This window comes from Podarcis raffonei, chromosome 13 (genome assembly GCF_027172205.1).
Source record: "Podarcis raffonei isolate rPodRaf1 chromosome 13, rPodRaf1.pri, whole genome shotgun sequence".
Classification (NCBI taxonomy): domain Eukaryota; kingdom Metazoa; phylum Chordata; class Lepidosauria; order Squamata; family Lacertidae; genus Podarcis; species Podarcis raffonei.
The window spans coordinates 38,916,942-38,936,414 of NC_070614.1; the positions used below are offsets into that span (position 1 = coordinate 38,916,942).

A 19,473-nucleotide genomic window follows, 5' to 3' on the forward strand; every position below is an offset into this window, starting at 1 on the left:
CATGTGCAGGGATAAAAGGCCTTATCCCAAAGTTGGACCATTCAGTCCATTTCTAAGCCCAATAGTGTCTACTCCAGAAGTGGACAACATTTTTTAGGGGGAGGGGGGTCAAAGGCCACATTCATTTGGATGCAAGTGGTCAGGGGCCTCATACTGATCATAAGTGCCATATAATACTCATTTGGCGCTTGTAAGAAATCAATCTTTTGGTGTGGCAGCACCTACTCCTTGCCTGTTGACATCAGACAGGAGCCTTCGCTGTGCTCTTTTCAGCAGCTGTTTAAGGCATTTTTGCTTAGGCAAGCCTATCCAGCCATGAAGAAGTTACACGTGTTCTATTTTTATTTTAGCTACTCATGGTTTTGCCAGTGCTTCTTTTTCTAAAAAAAATATATGTTTAGGGGTACTCTCATTTTGACTCAAGAAAATCACCATTTTATAGTTCAAATCGGGAAAAATAAATGCAGTAAATGGACAAAAGCATGAAGATTCACAAAATGTTTAGGGGTGTGCATACCCCTGTACCCCCCCGAAAAAAGCACTGATTTTACCAATCTTTTAAATGCATGTTTTTTATTGATACTTTTAATATTATATCACTGTAAACCACTTAGAAGTTTTCTTAGAATCAAGCAGTATATAAATTTTGTGAAATGAAACGGAAACAAACAGGTGGGGCCAAAGTCTGACTGCCAGCAGCTATCCAGGCCCTCAGGCAATTGGCCTGTCCCAGCCCTGTTAACTGGGATGCAACCTGGGACCTCAGCTCCACTACAGAGCCCTGAGCCCCCTCCTTTAGACACTGCAGTTAGCTCATGAGACTGGCCTTTCTCAATCTGGTACCCTACAGGTGATGCCTGACTACAACTCCCATCAGCTCCAGCCAATGGTCAGGGATGATGGGAGTTGTAGTCCAGCAATACCTGCAGACCTAGAACGTAGCAGCTGGGCTTTCGCCTCCTAGCAGTAAGAACCACAAGATGCAAGTGAGCCCAGGAGTGCCAGTAAATAGGGGGAAACCCAGCACAGGGGTGGGGTGGAGGTAACTTGCCTTGCCAGCGTAATGGATAATGCAGAAGTCAGCTTTGTCCCGCAGCTGCCGGGGCTTCTGGAACTTGGGGTGGGTTCCCTGCTCCTGGGTAACTTTTTCCACGAAGCTCTTGTCAGTGGCTTTGGGGAACCAGCACTCTTCGTCTAGCAGAGCCAGCACCCCTGGGGGGTTTGCCTGGGACAGAGGAAAACCAAAACCATTAAGCAAGGGAACCCAAGGAGGAAATCGAGGCAGAAGCTAAAGTTGCCTCGCTGGGAAGAGTTGTGTTTGTGGGTGTGGATAAACAGACCAGAAAAGAGTCAATTGTACTGAGTGCCTGGAAAAGTGTATAAGGTTCTAGGCAAGTGACAAGGCGCTGGGAACTGGAATGCTATATTATAATATAATATAATATAATAATAATTTATTATTTATACCCCGTCCATCTGGCTGGGCTTCCCTATCCACTCTGGGCGGCTTCCAACCAAATATTAAAATACAGTAATAAATCAAACATTAAAAGCTTTCCAAAACAGGGCTGCCTTCAGATGTCTTCTAAAAGTTTGGTAGTTGTTGTTCTCTTTGACATCTGATGGGAGGGCGTTCCACAGGGCGGGTGTCACTACCGAGAAGGCCTTCTGCCTGGTTCCCTGTAACTTGGCTTCTCGCAGTGAGGGAACCGCCAAAAGGCCCTCGGCGCTGGACCTCAGTGTCCAGGTAGAACGATGGGGTGGAGACGCTCCTTCAGATATACTGGACCCCTTTAAACAAAATCAGGATCATCTACACTTCCACTGCCATTCCCTGCGCCATGATTTTGAGCCATTTATTAAAGCAAAACAATTGTCGAAATGCTGTATTTGCAGGGAGTGAGAGAACCCACCCGGCAATGGTGTTGACCAGAAAGGTGTGCTCAAGACACAGCTCTGCCTGAAGGGAGGAGGTGTTAGAACAACATGCCTCCTCCCCAAGAATGTCAATGAACATGTCAAAGTCATGCACCTCCCAGAGGACAGGAAAACACTAAGGATCACCCACAGGGCTACTGCTGCGGGTTCCCCCCTCCTTAAGCTAGCTTTCCCAAGGTAAGGGAACCCCACTAGCTCCAGGAAGACTCCGTAGGAAAACATGGGAGGAATACAAAATGCGAGTGAAAGAGGTGCGGTGATTACACCCTAAATGACTAGTTCTAGGATCAGCCTAGATAAAAAGGTCTGGAGCTGAGATTCCTAACCGCCTACCAGCTTTCACAGGAAAATCAATCCACATACTCCAGGTCACACCGTGTCATTAGCGGGGTGCAAGTACACTGCCAAGGGGTGCCAACAGTCCCAGGTGACTCAGCCAAACACACATTGGGTCAGGGAGGAGGGGGGGAAAAGTGTTTGTGGATGTTCCTGCATGCTTGCTTTTTTTAAAGGACAAAAACCTCCCTGCAAGTAAAACACAACAACTAGCCAATCATAGGGAGAAGATGTTCTAGCCCAGACTGCTCTCTGTTGTGCTAGTTTTCTGCAGGCATGGAGTTGTTTTTCTCTTTTGTTTTGTTTTTTGCAGAATGCAACCTTCTCCATCGTTGCATCTGCCTGCTGGGAGAAGCTTGCAGCTATTGCATTTCTTTCTTTTTGTGTGTGCCAAAACAAACAAACAGCAAAAAGGAAGCATGTGTGATGCTCCTTTGCACAGATTCCACTGCACCTCCTCACAGACTGGGGCAAAAACGTCAGATTGTTGAGGTGCCAATCAAAATCTCCCACCCCGGCCAATACCTTGTAGAAGAAAGCCTCTTCCCTATAAATGGAATAGACTTTCCCCAAATAAGCAGGGTGTGTCTCTTATCTCCTTTCTCCCATCCCCAGGCTGCTCACCGGCCTCTCAATGAGGTCTATGCAGGGCTGGAGGTCCAGGCCAAAGTCAATGAAGTTCCATTCAATACCCTCTCGCTGATACTCTTCCTGCTCCAGCACAAACATGGTGTGGTTGAAGAGCTGCTGGAGCTTCTCATTGGTGTAGTTGATGCAGAGCTGTTCAAAGGAATTCAGCTGCAGGGCGGGGGTAGTGAGAGGGAAGGAAAGAGAGAGAGAAAGAAAAGCATTCAGGTGGAGATCAGCTCCTGGCAAGAAGAGCGAACACCTCTGACTTCAGGTGCCCCACAATATCTTCTCCCCCATGAAATTCCCCATGTGGCACAGGGCCCTGCTCCTTGTGCCTTTTCTGCTCAAGGACATTAAAACTGGTAGGTGCATCACAACTGAGGAAGCCCTCTCCTGCAGGGGCCCTCCAAGCTCCCTCTCCCTCTGGAATGCAATAAAAACTTTGGATTTTGACTTATTGTTGCTGATTCAATATTCTTGTGCTGGTTTTATGTGAGTACACTTGCTTGATTGTGTGTGTGTGTGTGTGTGTGTGTGTGTGTGTGTAGATATAGATGTTTATCTATGTGTGTGTATATATATGTGTGAATTCTGCTACTACATGAGACTACAAATGGTCTCCTGTATATCACCAAACACTCACCTGTAGATCACCTAACCTCACTGTCAGGTGACTTTTCGCTCACGCAGGGAATCAAATACCACATGTGCGAGCTATGCAAGCCCAGACAATCAGCTGGGAACCAAACCATTAGAGGTGCTTTTGGCCCAAGCATGTCTATACCTGTCCTACGCACAAACCGGATGTGCTCCTCCCCACACACCCAAGTTATGAAACTACCATCAAAAGGCTTCATTCCTGGCATAAACGCTGTGCCTTCGGATTGCTGCAAGAGGCAGCAATCTAGCTAGTGCCACATGGGCATCCGGTGGCGTCGGTACAGGTACATCTGTTGAACTTTAACCCTTCCTTTCTCTCCCCCCCCCCAGCAGCACAGAGCCCGTGTCAGAAAGAAGAGAAGCAAGGAGGAGCATCCTCCCTTTTTCTTCCGGGGACGAAGCTCAAAGGCAAACACAAAGGACAGTGAGAGCAGGAAGGGCTTGGGGAAAGGATAATGGAATGGATAAGAAGGATGGATTTACATGCAGACCAAAACAAAGGTGGCTGCTCAGCAGCTGCAGGTCCTCACCTGGAATATTTCAAAGCCTGCGATGTCCAGAATACCGATGAAGGAGGCGCCCTGGCGCTTGGTGCGGTCCAGGGCCCGGTTGATCCGATGCACCAGCCAACGGAAGAGGCGTTCGTAGGTTGCTTTTGCCAAGGCTTCCACCGCAAAGTCAGCCTGGAAAAGGGGGGCAGAGGGAGGCATGGCTCCAAGCTTGGCTCGTTTCACCACTTCAAACCTCTGCCCGCCCGCCTCCACAATGATGCTTCAGGCAAACCCATCCCGCCCCCTGGTGTCCCCAGAACCCCAGCCGTTGCCACCAACCTGCTCTTTCGTCTGCGCCTTCTGCACATAGTCCCGTCCGACTTTGATCCGCGGGGTAAGGATGGCGCGGGTGAACTCGGTGACGTTCATGCCCAAGAGGTGGCAAAGCTTCTGGGCAGCTGCAGAGGGCACAGAACAGGCCAGCAACAACCCCATTGTTAGTTCAGTCCCCCGCTGGCTCCCACTGGCCACCCTCAACCTGGTCAGCCCAAGGCTTTGCTGGCCCAACTCCTCTGCCTACGGACCCAACGACCTGGTTGCTGCTAGCCCAGCTAAATGGCAGAAGTGGAACTGAGTGGCAGGCTGGGAAATAACAGGATGAGTCCTGCAGCAACTACCTCCTCCTTCCTCCTCCCTGCCACAGCACCATATCAGCCACAGAAGACCTGAGAGCACCCGAGACTCATTCGTCCTAACCTCTTGAGCTGATAGTTAAATGCGCTCCCGGAGTTAGGATCTATTGCACAGAATTTCAATTCTGAATAATCTTAGCTTCTCTCTGCACAACCCTTATTTTCAAGAAGTTTCTAGTCCACATGCATTTTACTTTGTTAAGAGTGTTTTATGGGTATCCCCACCCACCCCATTTACTCATGGTTGCTTGTGTATGTTTCCTTTAACTTAGATCATGGGTGGGGAAACGTGTGGCCCTTCCGGGTGTTGATGGGCTCCTAACACCCTTCACCGCGAGGCCCTACTCTCTGGGGCAGACGGCAAATGTCCAACAGCATCAGGAGGGCACCAGGTTCCCCAGCCCTGTGCTTGGGGTTTTTGGGTAAATTGCCCCTGCAATCTCAGGGTGAAAAATTCAGGCAAACAGACGATCAATCACTAAAATACAATGGAAAGCTACTTTAAGAAGGTGAAACATACCCATGAAGTTGCATTAAAACGGGTGTGCGCACACATACTCTTCAGCTGATCCACGCAGATCTGCTACTGCCCCCTCCTCACGCCCATGCTCAATCCAATGACTGTGCAGGAGGCAACTCCATCTCCATCAGGACGTAGGCCAGGGCAGAAAGGGTTAACCCTCTCTACCCACCCTAGTGCTGTGTCTACCTTAATTCCCCCCCCCTTTTCTGCTGCCATCAAAATGAGTGGGGTCTTGTGTGGGGCAGAAAAATTTGCTTGGGGGTCTCAGCTGCCCGAAAGGCCATGGGTTAGCCATCACTGCTTTATATATTCCGGAAGGCAGGCTGAGCTCTGACTGCAAAACAGGCATTCTCCCACTGGAGCCCATCCCCACAAATGCAGCTGGCTGCCTATCAGAGCTGGTGAGCCTCCGCTACTACCTGTGTTGTCGGGCATGGAGGCCTGGTCTGTGTTCCTCTCCTTACGGAAGACAATGTTCCCAAATTGCAGCACGGCTGAGACCATCCGCAGCATACCTGGGGGGGGGCAAAAAAGGCCTTTAGTGTGAGCACGCTTCCGCCTCCACCCCTCTGCGCAGATGCCAACACCCAAGGTCATCCACCAAAAGAGGCTAAGGGAGCAGGTTGAAGGAAAATGCAAGGACCTGTGAAGCTCACTGCCAATGGGATGTGGCAGCAGCCGCTAGAGAAGCACATGCAAGACCTTGAGAGCATCCGAAGTCCTCCAAATGCAACAAGATAACACGACAACCCTGCACTGTTTGTTTTCTATATCTCTGCACTGCATGGGAGGGCTGAGTTTAGAATTGCAAGTTCACAGCAGAGTCTCAGTCTGAAGCAAAGACTTCCTGATTCCTAGTCCAGGTTCTTAAGTCACTTTGTCATCTTTTTTTTTTTTAAGCACCTAAACTAATTTCTGATTAGGTGACATACATGGGAGGAGAGAGCGACTGGGGAGACTACCAGCCACATGGGCCAGAATGACAGGTTTCATGTTCAAAAGCAGCAAGTTTCTGCCCACCGGATGCTGAAGGTGACTTAAGGAGGTCACGGGTGTCGCCATCACGCCCTGCCTGGGAACATCCCCAGAGGAATGTGGTGTGACGCAGTCAGCAAATAGTGATCAGCTATCTCAGCCTCGGCCAGCCTGGGGCCCTCCACAAGTTCTGGACTACAATTCCCATCAGCCACTGGATGTGCTGGCTGGGGACTGATGGGAGTTGGAGTCCAGAATCTCTGGAGGGCAACCAAGGTGGCCAAGGCTGAGCTAGACAGATCACAGCTGTTCTCTTGACCCCCTACACACACACACACACACACACACGACTCACAATGTATCTCCTCGTGCGAGAAGCCCATGATTCGCATTGACTCCATGGTCTCGTGGAAGATCTCCTTGTCTTGCTGTCCTGGGATGGGCAGGTATCCGTTGGAGACAAAGCGATACTGATTGAAGGGCTCCAACAGCAGCTCCCCTGTAGCACCATTGAAGAAAAAGAAGCATCTCTGAGGCAAGGGTGCCACACTTGCGCCAGCCAATCCCCACACCCAGGAGCTCCCTGTGCTGTAAGACGCATTGCTCTGTCATCAATGACCACCTTTGCTTTTCTACTGCTGTCATCCTTGCCTTCCTCGCCAGTTCCACTTCCAGATTTATGCAGAGAGGCAAGAAGGCTAAAGCGTTGCCCTTCTCTTTCTCCCTCGAGTTTGTTGCTTGCTGCTTTAGGAAGCCGAGGTCCAAAAGCGTGGGAGGAGGAGGACTGGACCCCCTTTTTCATGTTGCTCTGGGAGGGCACAGCATCCGTTTACCTTTCACGTGCTCCCCGGCGCCCACCAGGAGCTGGTAGAAGATGTGGAAAGTCCGCTCGTCCTTGGCTTGGCGAATGGCTCGCGATTTCTCCAGCAGGTCTGGGCGGCTCAGGGTTAAGGAGGAAGGACAATTGCATCTGGAAACACATATCCCCCCCTCCACAAAGCCAGCTTGCCTCACTCCCCCAAGAAGCAGAAGTCCCAGCTATGAGACTCCCTAGCTTACCACTTCAACCTTGGCTCCCCCATATGTCGTTTGACTACAAAACCCATCATCCCCAGCCAGATTAGTCAGATGGGAGTTGTAGTCCGATGACATTTGGGGACCCAAAGCTGAAGAACACCATCAGGAATCCCTGGGTCTAGGATCCACAGGTGCCTCTAACCTGTCAGGGATCCCCGGATCCAGGATCCCATATTTATTCTAATTCAGGCTTTGCTCTCTCGCCTACAGAAATCAGGGGAGTCCTAGTTTTTGAACTAAATCCATGGAACTCCACAAGCAAGGATACATGTTTCTATGTTTGCTCCGACAATGTAGCCAGCTACATCGAAATTAATCCGTATAAATTTACCCTGGAGGAACACAGCGGGAGGGGAAAGAGAAATGAGACAGAGTTCAGAAGGGCTCAGCGGCTTTGTAAAGGACAATTGCTTCATTTACATACCCAGATCCCTGGAAAACACAATATATAGGCAACAACCATTTTATGCTTGTTCAATGCACGTGCAATTGTGTGCATGCCCACATCACCGCCACAACCCAGAAAAGGGGTGGGTTTACATGTGTTTGCCAACATGCGCAGGGGCCAGGAATGCAACCCCCATGCAAATCAGGGGATGTGTGCACATCACACCCAGAGTAGAATGCTTTCTCTAGCCTTAAACATAATAGTGATAGAAGGGTGATATCCAGCTAAGTGATGCTCAAAGCAGACCCACTGAAATGTATGGAAGTAAGTCAATGTAAGTCCATTGACTTCAATCAGTTTAAGTATGACTAATATTGGACATCACTCAATGCACCATGGTTTTAAAATAAGAACGCTCTAAAATTATTAGATTCTTCCTCCTCCCCCTGCCCTTTTAAACATTCTGACAAACTACAGAGTAGCCTTGGGCCACTTGGTGCTATTGGACTAGAATTCCCTTGCTGGCTGGGGCTGATGGGAGTTCTAGCCCAAAACCTCTGGAGGGCACGAGGTTTGTGAAGGCTGTTAAAAGAGGCTAAGAGCAGACTTCCCTCTCCCAGTCAACTGCAGATGAGGTCAGAGCTAATCAATCGTTCTTCAGCAGGAAGGAGTAGAAACTCGTCTCTGCACCAACTGGAAGAAACTTAGCATTACTGGGTGATGCGAAGCCGACTCCTCTCCTTTCAACAAGGAGGAAGATAAAACACTTTATTTCAGCTTCTTAAGGAGGGACCGAAAAGTGACATTTCCCAACAACAACAAAGGGGATTTGAAAGCAGATCTTCGGCAAGGACGGGAAGAAACTGGTTTTTCTTCCTGAGGAGGAGAGGCTTTGTTGGCATAGTTCAACAAAGCAGGTGGGAGTGTGAAAAACACAGTTGTGTACACAACCTGCCCTTTCTGGAGAGTGGGTTAAGGTGCATTTTAAAATGGCTCAGGGAAGATGGACGATGGCTCAGTCGGCAGAGCAGGAGGCTCTGAATCTCAGGGTCATGGCCTTGAGCCCCATGTTGGACACGGATGACCCTTCCAACTCTACAACTCTGTTCTTGAAAGGGTTTGCATCCTGCACGATGGGTAGATGGGTCCGCAGGGAACACCAGTACAGGAAAGGTAAACAGGAGGTTGCTGGATGGCAGCAGTGGTGGAGCCTCTGAATATCCGTTGCTGGGAGGGAGAGCAGCTCTTTCAAGATCAGGATGCTGAGCTGGCTTTTGGTTCCTTTTTACTTTTCCAACAGGCCACATAATGAATGCTACCTTGTGCTGCTTCTTGCCCTTCAGTTCTCCCCCAGAAGGTGGCTGGGCCTTAACATTGCCACCATTCAAGCAGACAAAAGGGCAACTTACTCCTTTCAGGGAAGGAGCTAAAACACAGGCAAGATGTTCTAAAGAGGTCAAATGTTCCCACCTTCAGACTCTACTCAGCCAGCACTCCAGGATTTTCTGTGGCCAGTTCTTTTGATTTGACTTCAACACATTGACTGGAGCTCTGAAATCACAGTGCCAATCTCCTGCAAACCACACACTTGGGGATTTGCAGGGAAGGGAATCCCCGCACCAGCTGCCGGGTAGAGGCAAGGCAGATCGGTAGACCCCATGGTGTCATGCCATGACAATAGGAATGCAAGAAGCTGCCTTGGTCAACCTAGCTCAGCACTGACTGGCAGCAGCTCGCCTGGCAAGGGTCTCTCCCAGCCCTGCCTGGAGAGAGAGGCACATGGACGGTCCTTTGGCAGGGACCTGTATAGGCAACCCCACCCTGAAATAAATCACTTTGCCACAGCAGCCACATTAGACATTACCACATTTTACGCAACTCTAGTGCTTGGAAGCATCCGTAGTGAGGTTGAGGCAAGGCGGAAGGACGGAAAAATCCTCACACCTCTGTGCCACGCTGCAAGAAGGAAGGGGAACTTCTCCCATGTCTGAGTTCTCCACGACAGAGGCAGCATGTCGCCACACACATCATACACTCCATAGTCCAATTTTTGCTCCCCAGCGGGGGCCGGTTTCACCAGCCCCTACGTACCCCTCTGCCTGGAGACTCTGAGGATTGAACATTGGACCTTCTACATGCAAGCACCAACTAGGGTGAAAGACCGACTTACGAATCGTGAGGAGTTGTCGTTTTTGACTGTTTTTGCGTTGCCGAAGGCCTCCAGGATAGGGTTGGCTTGTAGCAGCTGACGTTCCAGTTCACCCTGGAAAGAAAAAGAAAGAGGTCAGGTGGGGGGTGGGCTGGGGTGGGGGGTTTGCCCAGACCCAGAAGCAGCAAAAGATGAAGCCGTGTAGAAAGAGCTCTCAAGGCTCTAGCCCTAGAAATGTGTTTTTTTCGGGGGGTGGGCAAATGCAGTGCTCTGAGAAATTTGGATCCTGGCAGGAGGAAAGCTGGCTGCCCTCTTGGAAGGGAATCACTCCCAAGCGACTTCCATCTTCCATTTTTCTGACCACAGGGTGTGGGGTGTGTGAACCCTATAAGTATGTGCACCAGGGTACAATACCCACCCGAACCCCCCCAAAAGCACAACAGGAAAACTACTCACGTAGGAAGCAGGGTTGGAGGTCTATGGGTGGGGATGACGTCACGAAACATGAAATGGGGACGGGGAGGGAGAGAGCAGGGAGCAAGACGAGGTGGGGTGGGGAAAACAAAACAAAAGACAAAACAAAAATGAACAACAACCAAAGGATTAAGTCAGACAACGAAAAAAAAAGTAAAGACCCAACAGTGACGATGCAGTAACATGAGCCGGGAACCAATGCAAGGGTCGGTGGGGGGCAGGGAGGGCACCCAGGCGCCCCTCTTCCCTTTCCCAGCACCCCTTGAATCCTGTTCCTTTCTCAAGAGAGCCCAGCGCCCTGGCTCTGATGAGGGAAGAGAGTCCAGTGAACCGCTTTCAACACAGAACACAAAAGTTTAAAAAACCAACGAGAAAAGCGTTCGAAGCCAGAATCGCAGCCCAAGGAGTCGGCATTGTCAGGAGCGGCAGCCAGTAAGTGACCAGAGATCAGCGTTGGAGGGCAGGCAAGTGGGGAGGGAGCAGTGGTGGGGGTTGGCAGGGGGGGCAGGGAGTTGGCATTTCAGCGGCATGCATTGCGCTCTCTTGCCTGTTGTTTGGCTTCGTTCGGGTACTCCGGCTGGGGCAGCAAGACAATAGAGGGGAGGTTAATGCAGGCTCCCCTCAACAGCCCACAAGAACACCCCTCCACCCAAACACGCACACACGCTGCCCCCATTACAAAACCAGGGTCCGAGAGGGCCCAAATGCCCATCTAGTAAGGTAAGACCAGCTCCCTCCCCCCTGCCCAGCGCTGCCTCCCCATGTGATCCAGACTGCAAGAAGTGAACAGAAGCACAAGAGGAAGGCAGTTCAACAGGGAAGGCCCAGAGCTGAACACACACTTTTGCAGGCACTGGGCTCCAGGGCCAGATCCAGTTGGGTGCTGGGGCCAAGGAAGCCAGGCTTGCCAGTGCCCCTCTGCACAGACGGTGCCACTTTTCTCTCGTTTTTTCAGTAAGCTCCCAAGAAAGGTAAGAAGACGCCTGAGAAAATGCCCCCGTGTCGAGATAGAGGGCAGGGAGCGTATGTTCTGGTTACTGTGACTCCGTAGGATGCCGTGTACGCTGATGGCATTGCAGATAATAGAATGGCTTCTGCAAATACTGAAAAGTTCTGCAATTCTGCGATAATATTAATCACCACCACTGCTATTAAATATCATTTAGCAGCGACAGAAATGGGAGCCCTCTAAGCTTCCCCCTCCTGCCCCCAAGTCCTGCAACCAGTCCAGATTCACTCGTTGCCATTTCCTCCTTAAAAGGATCTTGGAGTGAAGGGCAAGCCCTGGTAGATCAGACCAAAGGTCCATCTAGCCAAACTTCCTGCTTCCTTTCACTGGCCATTCAGACGCTTCTAGGTAAAAATCATTTAACTGTGAAGAATTAAAAACAAACAAAAACAAAAACCAAGAAGGGGCCTCTGCTGCTGCTGCTGCCCCCACAGAGGACGGCAGCCTCTCAATGTGGAAAGCTCTGTTTAGCTGTCATGGCCAGCAGACATCGGTTAGGGCAGTTTGGGCAGGGGTGCCCAAACTGTTTTCAAAGAGGGCCACTTTGATGAAGTGAACATGCGTGAGGGCCGACCAAAGTAGTTGAGCTTTTTAAAGGATTTGACCCCAATAAATAAACTGCCACAGTTTATTTGGCATAAAAACTGGCCGAGGGGCCGAATTAGGCCCCCAAAACGGACTTTGGACATGCCTGGGTTAGGGCATATCTCCCTCCACGTAAACTGGCCTAGTCACCAGGTCCCTATGGCAGGGAACCCTCCACATTGAAACACTCATTATATATTTTATTTATTTCATAAAATGTACACACTGCTTGAATGTTTAAAAAAAAAAAGCCTCAAAGCGGTTTGCAAAAAGATAAAACTAGAAAACCCAAGAACAATTCACAACCATACTTTAAAACATACAAAAGTTGAAATACCAAAAGAGATTGAAATTACCTGCAACTTTCTAAGCACCTGGATAGGCTTGTCTAAGCAAGAATGTTTTTACCAGGCACCAATATTTTACTATGTGAAGAAGTGATTCCCTTTTGCCTGTCCTGAATCTGCTCTCCTGTCAACTTCAATGCACTGGATGACCCCTGAGCCGTAATATTATGAGAGCAGGGGAAAGCTTCTCTTTTGTCAACTTTCTTCACGCTTTTATTTGTGGCTGTATAGGGGGGAGGCCTGCAAGTTCTATTCTGCCCAACTGCTTAACTTAGGAGTAAACTTCCTCCCCACTTCCAACATTCTGGCCAGTGAGTGTTGGGATAACAAACGCATGAGCACCAAACCCTTATTCCTAAAATGTTAATTCATTTTTATTTTATTACCACAGGGAACAATTGACTCTGACATATCAGGTGGCCTGTACTTATGTTCTGGCAGTTCTGCAGTGGCTCCTTGCCCCCACATAGACCTCCTGACCGCAAAATGTTTGGCTACGGGCCTGGTTTCGTTCTCCAGTTTGTCAAGTGCACAGGACTTCCAAAGCGGGAGGAGGAGGTGAAATCTCTATCATATTTGCGGACAAGAGAGAGAAAGGGAAGGGATCCTGACTCCAGTAGGCCCGCATTCAGCCACTTATAGAACAGGGCGGGCACCAACTGCCTCGTCTTGTGTTACTTCCGCCAAGACGCAGGAGCGCTTGGGAGGAGAATCCCTGCACCTGCAGATTTGCGAGGGCGTTGAGACAGAACGGCAGTGACTGGGAGGGATGGAGGGAGGCAGACGGGGGGGGGGAGGACATGGTGAGCGAGAGGCACACAGGGCAGGTGGGAAGGACAGAGTGAGCAGTCGTGGCAACGCAGGTTGAAAGAAATGACTACGACAGGTACAGGCAGCGACTCGTTTCCTTTGACAACAACACAAGAGGGACGGGCAGGCCATTTTGGTGCTGCCTTCTGCCCGGACGCCTCTGCCCAGATGCCACAGACATTCCAAGCGGGCACAGACTGGGTGTGGCAGGGGAAGGCACTCAGGGGAAGGGTGCTTCCACTTTCCCGCTACTTCACACATTCCGGAGTCTGAGCACCAGCAGTTGGGGAAAGCTTCCGGGCTGGCCTTGGCTCAAAGCTGAGCCCCGGATGCTGGGAGGCTGTCGGGCCACACACAGACATCTTTTACTTGGCTGCCCAGGGGGCGGGGAGAGGAAGAGCCGGTCAACTCCACTCGAGGGTTGGCGGAGAGATCAGGCCAGTCCACTTACCGGGGAGGGGGCATTTTCAAACAGGGGGGGGGCAGAGCGGAGCAAAAGCTAAAACACCACGCATCGGCCAGAGGTCACTCACCGGCACATTGTGGTCCTTCCGGGCTTTGTGCGATGAAGCCACGTGGGCCAAATACTGGATCACTTTCTTCGTGTTCTCCGTCTTCCCAGCACCTGACTCGCCCCTGCCAAGGAGACCAGACACCGGGGGTGAGAAAAAGAGGGCGCTCGATCCTGGGTGGCGCTCACCCCCCTCTCCCTCCCCAGCTTCATCTAAGTGGTCTCCTAAAGAGGTAAATAAACGCAGCATCCTCTCTTCCCGCTTCCTGGGTCTGCATTGCACATCAGTTCAGCTGACGCAGCATATTGACAGAGAGGTTCCATCCGCACTGAACATTTAAAGTGGCATGGGACCACTTCAAATGGTCATGGCTTCTCCCGAAGAATCCTGGGAATTTTCCTTAAAGTCCTGAGAGTTGTTTGGAGGCCCCCTGTTCCCCGCAGAGAGACACGATTCTAAAAGCGGTGTTGGCAAGCAATCCCTCCTCCCAGGGAATTCTGGGAACTGTAGCTCAGAGAGGGGAATAGGGGGTTGTGCTGGCTTGGGGCTGGTGGGAGTTGTAGTCCCCAGTGCCAAGGCTTCTCTAAAGCAATATCTAAATGGTAAAGTGTCACTATTCACTTCACTCTTAATAGGGAGGCAAGCCTCGTGGTTTAGGCCCCAGATCAGTCATTTTTGTCTGGCATTTGTACAGGACAGGAGGAAGCTGGGCAAACGAAGCCGGGGGTTGGAGATGGGTGTTTGTAAGGTTGTGTGAGCACAACAGCCCACATTGTGGACAGCTGACAGGCCTGCAGAGATCCTCTTGCTTAAACTAGCATGCCTTGTGTCAGATACTGGTGTGTTTTGGTGCTCGGTGCCCTTTTGGCCCGCAGAGATTTCCACAGCCGCAGGCAAAGAGGCACGTGAAGCAATGGGTGTGTAATGACCTTTGGCTCACCCACATACCTGCTGCTGAAAGCCCCTCCCCAGCAGGTAAACCGTTCCTGCTGACACTCACGTGCACAAGATCGACTGATCCTCTCGGTCTGGAGGGGGGAAAGGAAGAAGAGAGACCGTTCAGAGACAAGAGGCAGGAGTCGTCTCCTCCGCCAGAGGGCACCAGAGGCAGACTTGCAATCACCCACCCACCCAAAGCTCACCGACCACAGGATTCTTAGGACCTCTCCGACACATACCACACTGCACACTCACCCCAAAGCCACACACTTCTTCCCTCCTCCAATTCAGCTTGGGACGGGGAATGGCTGGAACTTCTCCACCCCTCCCCACCTCCCACAGCAAGCCCTGGTCTCGGGCCACAGTCACACTGAACTCCTATGGCGCCATGAGATGCCTCTTTAAACACTCATGCCTTCCCCCAAAGAATGAGGAGAAGAAGGGTCTCCTAACAACTCTCAGCACCCTTAACAAACTACAGCTCCCAGAATTCTTTGGGGAGGCAGCCATGACTATTTAAAGAGGCATCACAGTGCCTAAAATGTATGGCACCTCTGTGTGCCCCTTCGCTTTCCAAATCGTACCCTGCAGCATGCTCCGATAGGCAGCCTCAGAGATGGCATAGATGTGGGGTGGCATCTCGTGGCGCTTCTTGCCCCGGTACATTTCCACGATCTGTTCCGTGTAGATGGGCAAGTTCTTGTAAGGGTTGATGACCACGCAGAAAAGCCCCGAATAGGTCTGTTGTTGCAGGAGAAGGAAGGGGGGGAGGGGAGGGGGAGCAACACGTCAGAACAGTTCTCCGCAAGTCCCATTCCCAAAACACACACATAACCGCAAGGTAAAATATGCCTGCGCACAAGCGCTCTCAAGTTGCCGTGCTTCCTTCCAAAACCAACATCTGAAAATTCGAAAATTGCTTCTGCTTCGGGCGGAAGCAAAAAGGAAGAAAAAGAGATGCAGGCTAACTTAATCCACTTCCAATTTATCAATCAAGCGTATCTTAAGGCTGAGCAGGGACCAGGCACCTGGTTTACATGAGCAGCAATTGGGGCAAGAATATACATGCGGCAGAAAGAGGCGATTCCAGCTTTTTCAACTCTGAAAAGTTTCTGGGTTCTGGACTGGAACTCTCTTTTTTAAAAAATGATGTGGAATGATGGACACAAGAAAATCCCCTGCCCCAAAACAATTGCCTCGTGCGGCTTCATTGCAAGGGCATTCCTGGGTACATACTGCCAGGGTTTTTTTAAAGAAGGAAATACAGTGGGCTAGCTTAAGATTGTTCACACATAACCCAATGGGGGCCGATTCTTAATGTTACTGCGGCCGTGGTTTTCTTTAAGCTGAATGTTGATTGGTCTTTGCCACACCATCACCAGCCCAATTTTGGGGTGGTTTATGGTACCACACTAAGAGCCGAGTTCCACCCACGGCAAAGCAATCCAGTGGTGCGCTTACATAATTTTAGACTCTGGACTTCACGGGCATACGGGAAGGGCACAGTCTATTTCTGCACCCAACTTCCAAATGAGATAAACTGGAGCTGCGACAGTATTTGGGGACCCTGCGAATCGCCCTGCTGAGTGGAGCCCTGGGCTTCTGCCCCAACCCCAAAGACCAACCCTGACTATGCTTGTACAGTTTTACTGCAGGGCAAGTGAGGCTGGAAGCCTGCATAAAACTGGATGAATGTGAACAGAACACAAAGCAATAGGTTGGGACTGCAGGGAGGCAGGTGTAGGGTAAACAGCAGAGGGGGGGGGAGGACACCTGAGCAAAAGATGCCACCCAGGGAAGCTGCAGAAACCCCCTTCCATGCGGCACTTTCTCAAAAGGTGCCCCCTGCTGGGATCTCCCACAGAAGAGGCCCTCTGCCCCAAAGCAGGTGGCAGAGCTAGGCGACCCACAATCTAGAGCCTTCCACTCTCAAGATGAAGTGTGTGTGTTTGCAACTGCGCCCTCGGGAGAATTTGTTTCACACCTCGTCGCGGGCTCCCGTTCTAGCTAAACAGGTCTAGTCCGTTCCCCGCCCCGATACCCAGCTGCAGGGGTGGGGACTGGAACGGGGGAAGGGAGGGTTGCTGGGCTGTCCGCAAGTCAGCAATGACGTGCGGCTGAGAGAATGCCTTGGCACGCTGCCTCTCAAGGCAGCCTTTTGTGCCCGCTTGGGTGGCACGGAAACCAAAGCTGACAATGCCAGCCAGGGCAGAAGAGAAGGGGGCATCTCTCCCCACTTCCTTTCGTAGCTAAGCTGCGTGTGTTGCTGGGGTAGAGGAGACTCAGCTCCCCCCTTCTGGCGTCATCACCCACGCACCCGGGCTCCACAAACTGGGAACAACAAAAGCCCAACTTTTAAGCCCCAGAACCAGCTCTTCCTCCTCCCTGGCACCAGCGCCTGCTAGGACTGAACAGCTCAGCGTCTGAACAAAACCACACCTCCACTCAGAAGGGAGAACAGATCTGTGGGCCAAGAGCACAAACGCCGGGAACTGTTCCCCAGTAGGGGGCACATGGGCTCCAGTTTGGCTTAGGTCACCCAATAGGGCTTAGCTGCCACCACTGAAATGAGAAAATACTTATAGCGGGCCTGGATCTTCCAAACAGGAGTTGCGCCCCTCCAAATGTGGCAGGACCACCAGTTCCGCAACCACGTGGCCCTCCTGATGTTGTTGGCCTCAAACTCCCACCAGCCCCACCCAGCGTGACCAGTGGTCAAGGATGATGGGAGTTGTAGTCCAATTGGAGAGCCGCAAGCTCCTCAACCTGAGAGCCGTGTGCTTCCAGTTTAAAATCTAGAAAGTGCCCGTTTTCCATTCTGATTTCCAGTACCAAGTTTCTGGTGCTTTCTCCAAAGAGAACACAAGGCCTAGAGTGGCAGTTCTCTACACCAATAAGAAATGCACCCAATGACATTTTGCCGCCACCGCCATCCCCCCCCCTCCGCCAGAAATTCAGGCTATGTGCCATTCTACACATTTTCTCTCTTTATGGTGGCAATAACGGTATGAGCTGCAGCATTCGGATTTCCCAGCCCGGGTGTATTTTTGGTGGATGAGAGAATGGGGTGGTGCAAGCCAGAACTCTTGGGTTCAGTCAAGAAGGTGGCAAGTCTAGAGGCCCAAACTTGGGTCTTCAGCTGTTTTGGGAAAACTCCCATCATTCCTAGCAAGCAGGACCAGTGGTCAGAGATGATAGGAGTTGTAATCCAAAACAGCTGGAGACCCAAGTTTGGGAAGCACTGGGTTCGAGAAAGGCAGGCCTGGAAGCCAGAAGTGCCTGGGGTCTCGTGGAGGGGAAGGGGCTCCTCACAGCAAGGAGTGCCAGGAAATGGGACCTTGGCTCCCCAGGGGACTAATGGCTCCCCACGTGGGACCAAGTGGAGGGTGGGCAGGAGGGTGGCAGCCAGACCTCTGGGGGAAGCTGAAATTGGTAGGGAAAGGGCAAGCCAAGAGGCAGGACTCCCAACGCCCGCCCCCCCCAGGCAAGCCAACTCACATAGATGAGGCCTGAGTAATAGCGGTCCTTGAGGTTGTGCAGCACAGAGGCTTCGTTGAGGCAGGTCAGCTCCGCCATGTCCTCCACCTTGGTGAACTTGGGGGGGTTCATCTTCTGGATGTCGTCCTTGGCGACCAGCACCTGACGCCCGTTCTCGGCAAGCTCCACCAGCACCTCGTCCCCCCGCTCTTCGCGCAGACCGGCCGCCTCAAAGCCATGGCGCTCCGATGGGACCCACACCAGCCGCTTGGCCGTCCAGTCAGCCTGGGAGGCTGGGTTGCCCACCTGGTTCCGATCCACAAACAGGTATCTCTCGGCGCTGGCGTCGCCCCGCGGAGCAGGGGCTCGGACAGCCATGGCTGCGGGCGAGGAGAGAAGAAAAAACAGAAAAGATCAGACAGGGAACACCCTAGTCCTGAGCTTTGGGTGCACAGAATTCCAATGCCCAGGAAATCATAATTACCCCTGGTGTCCCCCCCCCCCAGTTCTTCCAGGTGCCTGTGTCTTTTTGTACCATATGACTGGAAGATGCTCAAATAAGACCAGTGGGGTATTAAACGTTTTTCACTGGTCCTGTGAACTTCTGCACACATTTGCTTCTCATATCTCCTCCCTCCACCCCACAAACCAGAGATGAGGCAAATTTCAGGGCACACAGGCAAAGTAGTGTGAAATTCCCCACTTCTTCGAATGGAAAACACAAAACAAGCATGAATCTTTGAGGAGCGGGATGAGCAGGGAAAGGAAATATTTGAAGCATTGACTTGACTATCAAATACAAAACCTGACCAAATCCGTTGAACTCTGGAACGTCTTAAACAAACATTATCACGCCAATAAAAGAGCAGTTCATGTTTACAAAGTAATCACTGGGAAATAAGGCCTGGGTTTTGGCAAGGGTGGAGTCAATTGTGGGAAAGCAAAAAGTAACTGAAACCAGGACTCTGGGGTCCCCAGCCAGAACACTGTGGTTTTAATGAGCCAAGAGAAAAAGAGAGCCGTTGAGTTGGGTTGGGGACTGTCTGTAGTTGCTACTTAAAGGCTGGCCTTCTAGTATATTCTTATTCATATGTATTTTCCACCTCCCACCATGTGTTCAGATTTTTCCTTAAGACCGAGAGAACATAGCCATTTTAAAAAAAGTTTTTTGTAAGGTCCCATCATCATCACTGGCCTGACACACCCAAACACATTCACGCCCACCTCACTTTCCACAAAATACAAGCCTTACAAAGTTGGAATTCTCTAAGATACTTAACGTATTTCATTACTCTTGTATAGAATCTTACTGAAGAAAGATTCTGCGCACAGTTTGCAAGATTCGAGTCATCTGATTGGCATGTGAAAGAGAAAAAATGGAATTGGGAAGCAATATACAACCCAAACCACCATTTCGATACATGCACAAAATGTTGCAAAATCTAGGGAAACCCCTTCCAA

General features: G+C 50.9%; 1 protein-coding gene across 12 annotated transcripts in view; it reads right to left on the reverse strand.

Moving 5' to 3' along the window:
- The window catches only part of LOC128401025 (myosin-10-like), a 60,344-nt gene that overhangs the window by 28,850 nt on the left and 12,021 nt on the right, over nucleotides 1-19,473 (reverse strand). For 7 of the 12 annotated variants that reach the window (XM_053363854.1, XM_053363855.1, XM_053363856.1 and 4 more), the window contains 14 exons: nucleotides 18,034-18,392; nucleotides 15,120-15,276; nucleotides 14,597-14,624; nucleotides 13,618-13,720; nucleotides 10,316-10,336; nucleotides 9,881-9,973; nucleotides 7,591-7,654; nucleotides 7,079-7,177; nucleotides 6,601-6,744; nucleotides 5,690-5,785; nucleotides 4,395-4,513; nucleotides 4,095-4,247; nucleotides 2,899-3,072; nucleotides 1,052-1,225 (listed from right to left, as the gene is read on the reverse strand). In XM_053363854.1, coding sequence (XP_053219829.1) covers nucleotides 1,052-1,225; nucleotides 2,899-3,072; nucleotides 4,095-4,247; nucleotides 4,395-4,513; nucleotides 5,690-5,785; nucleotides 6,601-6,744; nucleotides 7,079-7,177; nucleotides 7,591-7,654; nucleotides 9,881-9,973; nucleotides 10,316-10,336; nucleotides 13,618-13,720; nucleotides 14,597-14,624; nucleotides 15,120-15,276; nucleotides 18,034-18,390 — 1,782 coding nt within the window. In that variant the 5' untranslated portion in view covers nucleotides 18,391-18,392. Of the gene's footprint in view, nucleotides 1-1,051; nucleotides 1,226-2,898; nucleotides 3,073-4,094; nucleotides 4,248-4,394; nucleotides 4,514-5,689; nucleotides 5,786-6,600; nucleotides 6,745-7,078; nucleotides 7,178-7,590; nucleotides 7,655-9,880; nucleotides 9,974-10,315; nucleotides 10,337-13,617; nucleotides 13,721-14,544; nucleotides 14,625-15,119; nucleotides 15,277-18,033; nucleotides 18,393-19,473 lie in introns of those variants that run through there. The other 5 variants (XM_053363852.1, XM_053363861.1, XM_053363859.1 and 2 more) reach the window with 2 other exon arrangements.